The sequence below is a fragment of the Glycine soja genome, chromosome 7, assembly GCF_004193775.1.
Source record: "Glycine soja cultivar W05 chromosome 7, ASM419377v2, whole genome shotgun sequence".
Taxonomy (NCBI): Eukaryota; Viridiplantae; Streptophyta; class Magnoliopsida; order Fabales; family Fabaceae; genus Glycine; species Glycine soja.
In genome coordinates this window covers 13,533,634-13,546,945 of record NC_041008.1, presented here as the reverse complement: position 1 = coordinate 13,546,945, position 13,312 = coordinate 13,533,634, and the positions used below count along the sequence as shown (strand labels likewise).

At 37.0% G+C, this 13,312-nt stretch overlaps 1 protein-coding gene across 1 annotated transcript; it reads right to left on the bottom strand.

Moving 5' to 3' along the window:
- Nucleotides 1-1,430: 1,430 nt before the first annotated feature.
- Nucleotides 1,431-7,179, bottom strand: LOC114420383. The gene is made up of 2 exons (XM_028386293.1): nucleotides 7,090-7,179; nucleotides 1,431-2,099 (listed from the first exon to the last, which is right to left on the bottom strand). Exons 1-2 carry the CDS (start codon nucleotides 7,177-7,179, stop codon nucleotides 1,431-1,433), a joined length of 759 nt encoding a protein of 252 aa, XP_028242094.1.
- Nucleotides 7,180-13,312: the final 6,133 nt, after the last annotated feature.

Below are 13,312 nucleotides of genomic sequence, written 5' to 3'. Positions count from 1 at the left end.
ACATGTTGGTAGCCTGTCCCGAATCAATCTCTAAGAGAATACAAGAACCTTTGAAGGCACATCACTTGCCCACAAATGTTTTAAGATCAAATATTGTTGTAATTAATTTGACTCATTGGATTGGTGTTGAATTATGATTTTATATGTTGAGGCAACAAAAGATCTTTTTGAATCATCTCCTTTACACTCCCATGAGTCCTCAAAATTTCCTTCCATATATACTTGTTGAGGCTTATCCTCGAGTTGTTGAAGAAGCTCATTCTCCTAGATTAATAGATTGTGCCTCTATACCCATCTTCATTCTAATCTTGTTGTTGGTGTTGGTACTAGCTCAACCAGGCATGCTTCTTTGGTTGCTGCTATTTGAAACACAACCTTGGAAAAGAATCTTTAAGACAATTCTCTCCCAACTATCTATCTGATCATAATATAATTTTGTTTTCCATCTCTTACCTTTCTCTACACTTGATCTGAGAACCACCTAGTAGGGCTTGCTTCATTAGAATCTAATCCACAAATATCCTTCCATAATTTTGAAGTATTTGTTGTCATCTGGTGAGACTATTGCAAATTATCATATCTATATGATAATGACTTGTACCAAAGCATTGATCTGTATGTTAGAAATTGCCACCGCCATTTAGCTAGTAGGCAAATGTTGAATTTCTCTAGATTCTTGCTACCTAAACCACTTTCTTGCTTCAGGAGACATATGTTCTCCCATGATACCTAATTAGTCTTTTGATTTTTAGACCACCCTGCCACAAAAATTTGCATTGTATTATAACTGATGACTAGATAACCTTCCTCGAGGCCCTGTAAAAAGAAAAGAAATAAAGGGGTAAGTTGTTTAAAACAAAATTTATCATGACCACTCCCCCTCCCATATATAAGTGTTTCCTTCTCCAACCCACAAGTCTCTTTTGGAAAATAGCTATAATTGGTTCCCATGTATGGCATCTACGTGCATTAGCCCCTATCGGGATCCCTAGGAACTTAAGAGGCAAAGTACCAATGTTGCAATACAAAAAGTTCTCTACTGCTTGTAAAAACAGACCATCAATATTAATCCCATATATACCACTTTTATGAAAGTTGACTTTAAGACCTGAGACCAATTCATAATTTTTTAAGATTGCTTTTAATGCCCATAGGTTATCTTGACTTTCTTCACCAACAATTATCGAATCATCTACATACTACAAGATAGAGAAATGTGTCTCATTATCCATTCGAAAGCCTTTGAAAACATCCTTCTCCACCGTGCTTCTCATTAATCTTGAAAATCCTTCAGCTACATTAAGAAACAGGAAAGGGGCTAAGGGATGCCCTTGTTTTAGACTTCTTCTAGTTTCAAATTGTGTTGTGGGACTTCCAATCACAAGAACTAATATGTTTCTTGAAAATACTATCGTTTTTATCCAAGACCTCTATTTTTCATCAAATCCAAGCCTTCTCATCATGTAATCCAAAAAGGACCAGCTTACAGAGTCATAAGCTTTTTGGAAATCAACCTTAACCATGATTACCTTTCGCCCATTTCTCTTAGTCCAGTCAATTAGTTCATTAGCATCTAGAACCCCGTCAAGCCTTCCCTTAACCCGAGATAAAGGCAAAATGGCATTCATATATATAATTGAAGGAAGTACCTTAATCATTTCCGCTATCAGCTTTGATATAATCTTATGAATGTTGCTTATCAATGATATATGATGAAAATCAGCCAGGCCCAAAGGATAATCCTGCTTTGGTATCAATGTTATAAAGGAGGCTATAATTGCCTTTGGTAGTTCAGTGTTACAAAAAAATTCATGCACTCTATCACATACATCCTTCCCAACTATACTCCAACACTCTTTAAAAAAATTTGAGTTAAATCCATTTGGTCTAGAACTTTTCCCATTGCCACAGCTCCACACTACCACTTTAATTTCCTCATATGCAAAATCAGCAACTAAGGATTCAGACTCCATAGAATCGAGACATTTGAATTCTATTCCATCCAAATTTGGTCTGTCAAGTTCTGGCTCCCAATAAGCCTCCTCAAAATGATTCCTCACTGCATCTTTCACACCACCAACATTGTCTATCCACCCATTCTATGATTGTATTGTTGTTAATTGGTTCCTTTGCTATCTAAATCTCATTTAAGAATGAAAATATCTGGTATTAGAGTCTCTCAGTTTAATCCATCTGACCTTGGATTTTTGAAGCAACATGCTTTCTTTCTGTCTAATACATCTCTAGAATTCCATAGAGAGTAATCTTTTTTTATTTGAGCACTGGATCTGCCCCTCAATCATGTTTTTATCAAGCACATCCCTTTATTTGACCAACTCTTCAATTTTCCCATCCAAGCCGTCGAAGGTCTCCCTACTCCAGCTTTTAATCTTGATCTTTAATGCTATCATTTTCTTTTAACATTGTAAAGTTCCAAACTTGCACATTCGTTTGATTCTAACACACTGCAACCATATTTTTGAAATCAGGGTGCTCAAGGTAGTAATTGAAAAAATGAAATGGTTTAGGACCCCAGTTTTTAATTTCATTTTTCACCATAACCTAGCAATGGTTTGAAATGTTCCTTTGCCCAATCTGAGTATGAGATCTTCTGTCATAAAAAACCAATCCAAACGACTCATGGACTCACCATCAAGGCTAATCCATGTGAATTCTTACCCTTTACCAGGGCATCCATCAATTCCATATCTTGAATGAAGGAACTGAATTCTTCAATTTTTGAGATGTTGATTGTTGAAGACCTTCCCTTCCTTTCACTCGCACACTCACACAACTAACTGCATTGAAGTCTTTAGCTACACACCATAGCTTTACCCTAAACCCCCATTTCCACATACATAGATCATGCTATAACTTTTTCTTTCCAATTAAATGATTCAAAGAGTAAATATTTACCACTATTATTGGTCCGCTTGCACCTTTCCACAAGAAACACACCCCCAAAAAGCCATCACCCTTAGAATTCAAATCTTATGTTGACATCCTTCTTCCGCTAAATGCTCAAAAGACCCCTCGCCCTCCTTACTGAAGGTCTAAATTGCCATTTTGGATCTCCACTCCTACTTCCCTAGATATCATAGACTAGGCCCAACTCTATACTCTCACATTTTGATTCTTGTAACATGCAAAAATCAATGTTATTGACTTCAATTAAGGATTAAATGTGATGCCTTTTCGCATGATCCTGCCCCCTTGTATTTAAGGAAATAATCCTTATAAGACTCATTCATTAAACCCACTAGAAAGTCTCGCTACTCGATCCTTATCTTCCATTTTTTGAAACTTCTTAATATATATCATCTTGACTCGTCCTGCTTACACCAATCAATTTCGCCAATTCCCAAGATTTGTTGGCTACCCCTCCCACTGATTTTGCTTTGTGTCGTCAATTACATCTAACAATATTTGAATCATTAATGACAATAAAAAAATTTGGCTTTATGGATGTTGGATACCCGCTATCTACAGATGTGGGATCTACATTGTGAGTACTCATACGAGGAATTACCAATGCCATTTGTGGAGGCCCACCCAAAGATCCAACCCCACCATCTGGTTGCACTATGCTTTTAGGCATGAGCATTGGACCATGATTGATATTTTCATTGGTTGTTTCTTTGGGCGAAAAATAAAGGTGTAGCGAGCCCTATTGGTTCGACCTAAAGATATAATTGATGTCTCCTATTGTCTATCCGAGATAGAGCAATGGAATTCTATATAGGCTACAGTTGTGCCCAAAGGGCCATTATCCAATTCCTGAGTGGTAGGCACTTTATGTGCGACATTACTCACTTCACGTGACCCCTATGTGCTCATTTAAAATTTGAATTTTGAATATTAAAAAAACTCGTGTCATCTGATGCAATCCTACCCCCAAGGGCATTGGATAGAAGACTCCACGAAGATTAGGGCAGAGAGGCAAGAGAAGGCCCTAGGGTTCTCATGAGCCTTATGGTAGATTTTGGGCCCATGGGCTAAGTATGAGTCCACTCATCTTTGTACATATTAGATTAGGATTTCATTATTTTTGGGCCTTGTATTTAGGGCTCCATAATGTAGGTAGGGTACTTTAGTAATGTAGGATTTTTTAGCCCTTTTATCTTAGGTCACCTAAACTAGTTTTTGTATTAAGGGTAGTTTTGTAATTTCACATGCATTAAGTGAATATTTGATGTGTGTGTTAGGAGATAAATTTAATTGAATTGCGAGAAGCCCAATCCAATTAAATTTTAGAGGGGGAGGTGAGCATTTGCCTGCAACACCTCATTGCCACATCATATAGTCACACTTTGTGCATGTCCTTTATGTTTTACATGCCTCATGATACCTAAGCACACTTAGTGGAGCATCTTGGACTTGATCTTGGATTAGTGGGCTAAACCATAGCTAAAATTCACTCATCATAATTAGTAAAATTTTGCCTTCTCAAATTCAAATTCAAATTCAAGTGAAATTTGAATAGAAATTCAAATTTTCCTCAAATTTTGTGACACTTAAGCTATAAATAGAGGCCTTGTGTGTGCATTTTTTCAACTTTGATCATTTGAGAATTACAATTCAAAGTTCAGACCTTATTTGAGGCATAAAATTTCATGCTTCTTCTCACTCCACTCATCTTCTCCTACCTTCAAGCTCTTATCCATGGTTTTCTATGGTGGTGAACTTGTTCTTGACTCACCTTCTCCTTGAAATGACGTCTCTAATCATCATTCTTCCTTCTCCATTCCGCTGACATTGATCTTTATGAAGCAAAAAAATCCATTGATGAAGAAGATACAAGGCCTACAAGCTCCAAATAGAGCTACATCACCATCCTCCTTTGACACCTCATTATCAACAAAGTTCTCCGGAAAGGAAGCATCCTCTGCTGCATCAAAATCTTCATAATCTGATACAATTTTTTTTTCTATTTCTACACAATAGGCATTCAGCATAATCCTTCGATTTCTCCTCCACCATCTTAATTTTGAAAAGATTTCCATCAATCGGAGCTTTAACCAAATAGCTGATAATATCCTATGAATTTGTACGTATTAGTATCCTTGCCATATCCAATCTGGTCTTATCCTTTGTCTCTTCATCCATGTACATATATACACCATAGCATGATCCAAGGATCTTAATCCTCTGACCATGCATATGCAAGCACTCCAAACCATTTTATCCATACCAGGCGCTCATTGTCCACTCATATAGGATCAACTAGTTATCTCATCAAACCATTCTCCCACCCAATCGACTTCTCTATTGATGTATTTCGTTAGATCCTTCTCATCATGCGATTCCGAAAGGAACAATGATGATCCCATAAGGGTCACCTTTATCCCAAAAAATGCCTTCAAGATTAAGCTTTTGCTATTTGATATATGAATCCCTTTTGTTGACCACTCTCCCCACACATGCCCTGTTTAGCCTCTTTTTGTCCTTCTTCTTCAAGTTAAAAGAAATACCATGCACCAGGATACCTACTCGTCTTCCACCTTTTCTGTTGATTAACATGTTGGTCGTTTGTTGATGACACTAGGATATGACTGTTCATTACCCCTAGCACTCGGATTCCCTCTAATATCTTATCTCTCTAGCTTCTTCATCGCCCCTTTCTTTCTGGATCCTGCCAACTCAGTCTTGCTATTATTGTCTCCTTCTTTGGCAAATTTTGGCGTGTTAACCCATTACTTTGGATTTCCAATGAATATCTTATCTAAGGTAAGACCCATTATCTTAGCATATTTCACACCAGAAAAAAAGGCTTATCCAAATCGCTTCCCATATTTGTCTGTCCTACTTGGGACGAAGACTTCTGTAACTTTCCTATAAATCTTAAACACATTCCACATGTCCTTGGCCTTGTAGTTGGATGGAAAATTAGTGAAGATGAAGGATGTTTGTCCATTCAATTACATGGTCTCATCCTTCTACCACTAACAATGTCATGCCAGGAACCTTCTAATGGGGAAAACAGGCTAACTCAATAACAGAGCAATAGGTAGCGGAAATAAATTCCCCCAAACTTGCAAGAACCCGTGAGGAGCACCGATAAAACATAGAGTGCAAAGTAGAAATCAAGAGCACACAAGAGACACAATTTGTTTAACGTGGAAAACCCTTAAGCAAGGGTAAAAACCATGAGTCATTCAGACCAAAGAAATAACTCCACTATAATCAATAAAGGTACAAGAGAGTCTCAAACAAGTGCACTGAAACGTGCTACAGACAGCAAAACCAAAACCAAGCACCAATGCTTACAATAGAGAAACAAAAAGATGAAAAAACCAAATGCAGACAGGAAATGCGAAGCATTTATCTCCCTCTCTAGAAATCATTTTAACAATCCAACTAGACAATTTGAATTATCACGTGTGTAGAACTTACTGTCCAAACATTAGCCCGATCCAACGGTGAAAGAATCTGCAGTTGCAATCTGAAAAATGCTTTCTGGTGGGTGTACGAAAATCACAATGATTTTTTCTCTTCTTTCTCTCTTAATGTTTTGTAACTGTTTTCCCTCACAAATGAGTCTCTCTCTTACACCAAAATCTGATCCCTCTCCACTGAAACAAGTGAGACAAAATAGGCCTTGTCATTTGGGCCTTTACTCCACATAGGAAGGGAGCGTAAAAAATCCAACACCTTATGTGGTTGTTGTATGGTTGTCTTTGCCCCGTTTCCTAACCAAAGTCCACTTGTCACCCTTTCTCGCTTTCTCTTGAACTCTCACTCACACTATCTCTCATCTTGCTTTTGTTGAAATCCATCATGACTATTATTACTATGAGATATGATAGTACAAATTGCACTGCCATGTGTCTAAATCATAATTTATTCATGTGAATGGTCATGTACTTGATCTAACTCTCTATTTTTATTCAATCTTAACCACCACTCAACATATGATTTTACGTGACATAATGTAGCTATATATGTATTATCTATCTACCCATTTTAAGACCATCCTTATAGCTATATATGCATTATCTATCGTGCAAGAATTTCTTCACCCATAGCAACTCTTTGCATGCTTCGGTAATGGCAATGAATTCTGCCTCTGTAGTAGACAAAGCTACACACCTTTGCAGCTTGGACTGCCAAGTCACAACCCTCTACAAATTTAATCAAATAGCCCAAAGTGGACTTCCTAGAATCAATGTCTCCAGCCATATCTGAGTCTAAGTACCCCACTAAAGTAAACTCATCACCACCAAAACAAAGCCTTATATCAATAATACCATGAAGATACCTCAAAATCCATTTCACAGCATTTCATTGCTCTCTACCTAGGTTTGACAAAAATCTATTGACTGTACCAATAACATGTGCTATATCTGGTCTTGTGCATACCATTGCATACATCAAACTTCCCACCGCATATACATAAGGAACCCGTTGCATATCTAATTTCTCAGCTTCATTTGATGGACTTTGTTAACTCGACTTAAAATGACTAGCAAGAGGAGTGCTCACCACCTTAACCTTTTCCATCTGGAATCTCAGCAACAGTCTTTTAATGTAGTGTTCTTGTGACAACCACAACTTATTCTCTTTTCTGTCACGCATGATTCTTATACCAAGAATCTATTTAGTAGCTCCCATGTCCTTGATGGCAAATGACACACCCAATTGCTTCTTCAACTTGACAATCCTGGAAACATTTTTCCCAATAATAAGCATGACATCAACATACAATGATAGGATAATGAAGTCATCATCAGAAAGTTTCTAACAAAGACATAATGGTTAGAAGTAATCTTTCTGTAGCCTTGCTCACACATAACAGACTCAAACTTCTTGTACCACTACCTCGGAGCCTGTTTCAAACCATATAGGCTATTTCTCAGCCTACACACATAGTCTTCTTTCCCTTCAACATGAAAACCATTAGGTTGCTTCATGTAGATCTCTTCCTCTAAATCACCATGAAGGAAATCAATTTTTACATCCATTTTCTCTACCTCTAAATCAAGAGTAGAAGCCAAACTCAACACGATTCTAATGGATGACATTTTGACCACGGGAGAGAAGATCTCATTAAAATCAACACCCTTCCTTTGACTATAGCTCTTCACCATTAATTTGGCTTTGTACCTCAGAGATGTAGAGTTACTCCCATACTTCACCCTATAGATCCACCTGTTATCCAAGGCCCTCTTACCCTTAGGTAACTTCACTAAATCAAAAGTGTGATTATCATGTACGGATTTCATCTCATCCTTCATTGCATCCAGTCACTTTCTTTTTTCTTCACTTTCCATAGCCTCTCTAAAGCACTCAGGTTCTCTATCATCTGTTAGGATCACATACTCATTAGGAGAATAAGTCCCAAAAGGTTGTCTCTCCTTGTTGGACCTCCTGAGTTGAACTTTAGGTGGTTTGGTAGCATCACCAAGATATTCATCTTGTGACATGTCATGCCCCTCTTCATCATCATCAGTAGGAAAATCTACCTCATCTCCAAGTTGATGGACACCAACATCACTCTAAACATCAGTATTCAGATTCTGAATAGGCAGCTGAACTGGTTCAAAGTCAGCCACATTATTGTCTTCCTTTGGTGTAGACTTCTCCACCTTATTAATGTCTTCAATAGTTTGGTCTTCTCAACAGGATTCTAACAAGCTTCTTCTCAACAGGATTGTTGCAACCTACCCTTTGGCGGGAGGGCGAGGCAAGATCGAAGTGAGCATTTTCCAAAAAGGAGAACACGCGGGAGTCGCCACCAACAATTATTCGAGGGAAAATGTTAGAAAAACCAAAAGAAGGTTTGCGAATTTCAAAAATGAGGGTTCGAGAGTTGTTTACGCATGGGAAAGGTATTAGCACCCCATGTGCTCGTCACAAGGGACGACAGCCATCAATCGAGTGTGCAAAAAATGTGACTTCAATATTATTTATTTTTCCCTTTTCATATTTATTTTTTATTTTTTTGGGGTTGACAAAGGGGTCGCCCTGGCTCCTACGTATCCTCAGGTGCGATGAAGAATTCAGACCTACGTAGTTCTTTAAGTCTGAATGTTTGTGTTAAATTGATTTTATGTTTTTGAGAGATTTATTTTAATTGCAAACAAAAAGTCATTTAAGGTGTTGGACCTTGAAATGATGTTTTAAATTTTGAAAAGCGGAGAGAATCGTTAAGGCATTGGACCTTGAAACGATCTTTTAAATTTTGAAAAGTGGAGAGAATTGTTAAGGTGTTGGACTTTGAAATGATCTCAAGTGATATTTGATAAAAATAAGTTAGTTATGAGTTGGTTTATCTTGATTTTATTTATTAACTTTCAATCTTTTTAAAGACAACTTTACAACACTAGTGATCGGTTAAGATTTAACTTTACAAAGAAAAAATGAGATCACTGATTATAGATGGATGAAATGAATATGCACAATAACAAGGGAGACCTGTAAGGGTACATAGATCACATTCAAATCTTAAAAACAAAACTAACCGACTAGTGCGAAGAACACCGAACAAGGAACAATGTAGAGATTGATCGCGGTCGTGATTCGGTAGCGCCTCGATTTCGTTTTCTCTTCTTTCTTCTTCTTCTTTCTCTCTTCTCTCAATTCCCTCACCTTCTGAACCTTATGTAGAAGCAAAGACTTTGACTTTGATGTTTTGATGATGCCATATGATCATGATGTTTTGATGCCATATGAACATGCGCTTCTCAAGTTAAGATCAAGATAAAAATCCAAGAGATTCAAGATACATCATCAAGAAGATCTCTAGTGATTTAGGGAGGGAATTCCAAATTGAAATAGCAAGAGGTTTGGCCAAGAAATTTAAGCTAAAATGTCTTTTTCAAGAGATTTACTCTCTGGTAATCGATTACCAGAGGATGTAATTGATTACCAATGGCCAAAATGATTTATAACAACCATTAGAAATTTTAATTCAAATTTTACACTGTGTAATCGATTACACATGAATGGTAATCGATTACCAGCAATTATTGAACGTTTTAATTCAAATTTTAAAGCCTGTAATCGATTACACAAATCTTGTAATCGATTACCAGAGGAGATTTTCAAAAAATAATTTCCAAGAGTCACATCTGTTCAAATGGTTTTTGAATGGCCATCAAAGGTCTACTTATATGTGACTTAGAACACGAATTTGCTTAGAGTTTTTCAGAACAAAAAAAGTCTTATCCTCTCAAAAAGCAAAATCATCTTATCCTCTTAAAAATTCCTTGGCCAATACACTTGCAATTCAATAAGGAATTACTTGAGTGCTCAATTGTTCAATCTATCTCTTTCAAAAGAGATTTCTTCTTCTCTTCATCTTATTTCTAAAAAGGGATTAAGAGACCGAGAGTCTCTTGTTGTAAAGAAATCTAAACACAAAGGAAGGGTTGTCCTTGTGTGGTTCAGAACTTGTAAAGTGATTTTGCAAGATAGTAAAACTCTCAAGCGGGTTGCTTGGGAACTAGACATAGGCACAAGGGTGTGGCCAAACCAGTATAAATCTGAGTTTGCAATCTCTCTTCCCTTAAAACTCTTTTATTGTTTATTGCTTATTATTTCTATTCAGTAAGATTAATTTGCATAATTATTTAGGAGTTCATTTTGAAAGGAATCTTGGGATTTGGGTTAAAATCAAAATAGAATTTTTTAATTAGGAAAAGTTTGTGATATCTTAATTCAACCCCCATTCTTAAGATATCTGAGGGTACTTGTCTAACAAGTGGTATCAAAGCTTCATTCTTGTATAAAGTTTAGAAGCTTCAAGAATAATGGCCTCAACAAACTTCTTATTCCCAGAAGGAAATTCAATAAATAGGCAAAGTAATTAAGATACATTGTATAATGAAACGTATAATAAAGAATAATGGCCTCAACAAACTTCTAATGCTGATGGTTTTCTGTTTGGTTTTCCAACAACATTTGGATCCATGGTTTCTCAATTTAAAGCATTTTTAGAAGACACTATAAGCCTGTTGTGGCTTACACAGGCACTAGCAGGAAAACCTGTAGGGTTCTTCTCTAGCACTAGTTCTCAAGGAGGTGGACAAGAAGAGACCCCATGAGTTATATTAATTATTACTGAATTCTTCAATATTCATGATTAAGGTTTCCATCAATTAATGTTTATTTTGTATATATCCACTCAACATGGGAGAAGTCAGAGCAAACTATTAGTCACTACTTGTTATTATTATTACTGGTACGAAGTATCTACCAACCAATGAGTCAGCTTGTTCACGATGGGATGTATTACATGGCTACACGTGAATAAAATTCTGTACAGACACAATTCCTAATAATGTCTAAAACTGTTCCAAACACCATAATTTTGGATTACTTGACTGTGCTCAATACAACAACTAAAGTCTTAGGTGAGGTAAGTTACATACATCACATCATATCATTGGCCTCAGTTAAAAGAGATAATTTTCATACATATGCCATGTTTATCTTTTAACATTATTCAAAGCCTTTTGGAGTTAACAACATCAAACTTAAATAGATGGAGGGATGAAAAATATTGGAGATTTTAAGTTTTGACTTTTAAAGACCAAGGTCATAAAATCTAGCTTAACTTTTAGGGATTTGGTAATGTACACACCCACTTAGTTGTATTTAAAAAAAACTACAGTTACAATTTGCTAACATATTCTTTCTAAAAAAAGAAGTGGGTATGCGATATGAAAGCCTACAAACAGACCTGTACAAGTAGAGAAACCACCATCATAGACAAACCAGACTAGAGCAAACCATAAAGGAGAAACAGCAGCTGCTGTACAAAACCAAAGAGCAATAAAAACAGAGGTTAGTGCAACAACAATCTAGAAGCCAAGCGCAGCCATCAAAAACAACAAGGGTGCAACAAACAGAAACTCAGACAGGAGCCAAACTATAAGAGGATCCTTCAAAGAGGAGAAGAGGCCAAAACAGAATAGGGAGGAGCAGGTGAGCAGTGACAGAGAGCAAGACAATGTTGGTTCAGCCTTCAGACGGTCAGAATCAGCCATGGGTAAAAAAGGGCTGGAGTGCTGAACAGAAGAGAAAATGAGCTCTATACAGGGGTAATCCTTATTTATACTAATACTAGGTTATAATCCTAACTAAATGAGGAAACAAAACATAAATAAGGAAACAAGGAGACTAATTAATCCAAAGAGATAACCTAAGATACTACAAAATGTCGTAAAATAGATATTATGAGATATTTTTCATTTATTCTAATAAAACATAAACCATCCTATATGTCCTAATGCCACTGCTGTCAAATAATTCCAAAGGGTGAATATCAGAAGATCATCTACTGTATGTGCCCATTTCCAGTGCCTTACTCTGTCAATTCTGAATTTCTAATCTAATAACTGATCCCTAAGTGCCTTCCTCAGTAATTCAAAAGTTGTCCAACTACTTCAGAACTGTAAAAGCCCACCATAAACCCTTAGCAGATTGGAAGAAACTCTTCTAAAGTCATCAAGGGTATATCAACACTTAAATTTTAGTGAGTTAACATCATGATACACCCTTACTTATTCACTTAAGAGATAGGAGCACTTTAGACAAGTCTTATGCTAGAAGATTGATCCTTTGACAAAAAGCATCTCAACAATAGGATAAACCCAATAGTGTAGACAATAAATAGAGCTAGCATACAAGTTATAAAAGGAAACAGAACCACCAATTTTTAAAAGCTATGCCTGACAAGCAAACATCATATACTTACATTGTAAATTGGCTATGTCACACACCAAATCAGTAAAATAAAATAAAAAATAGAGGGAAGGGGGAAAAGATAAAAAAATAGGCCATTTCAACACAAATCCACCGGAGTAAAATGCACTTACATTGCTGACGATGGCCAGAAGAGCGCAACATCGGGGACAAAGGTCTGAGCTCAGCGGGCACCAACTCTGAACTCAAGGGACATCGGGGTCTCAGGTCTGAACTCAGGAGGCGCACGACACCGGGGACAAAACTCTGAACTCAGGGGGCACTAGCTTTGAACTCAGGGGACACCACGGACTTAGCTCTGAACTCAAGATGCGCGTGACACCGGGGACTCAAACAAAGGACCCGGAGGACATACGTACGAACAACACGGGAGAAAGCTCTGAACACGACAGGGTTTTTGAACTCGCGCACGACAGACTAGATTAATTATTAGGGTAACAAAGACGATGACGTTTCTTCAGAGTCTTCGTTTAACTTAACCATATTTACAAAAATGCCACGGAGTGCATTCTAAGACGGTTATTAATAATCGTCTTAGAATGTGCAGCGTAAAAACAAAATAAATTGTACCTAATTACAAAAATGCCACTGTGGCACATTCTAA

Coding starts and splice junctions, on each gene's coding strand:
- LOC114420383 (XM_028386293.1), bottom strand. CDS start 7,179: ATGGCTGGAGACATTGATTCTAGGAAGTCCACTTTGGGCTATTTGATT. Junction 2,100..7,089: donor TGGCAGTCCAAGCTGCAAAG/GTGTGTAGCTTT, acceptor ATACAATCATAG/AATGGGTGGATAGACAATGT.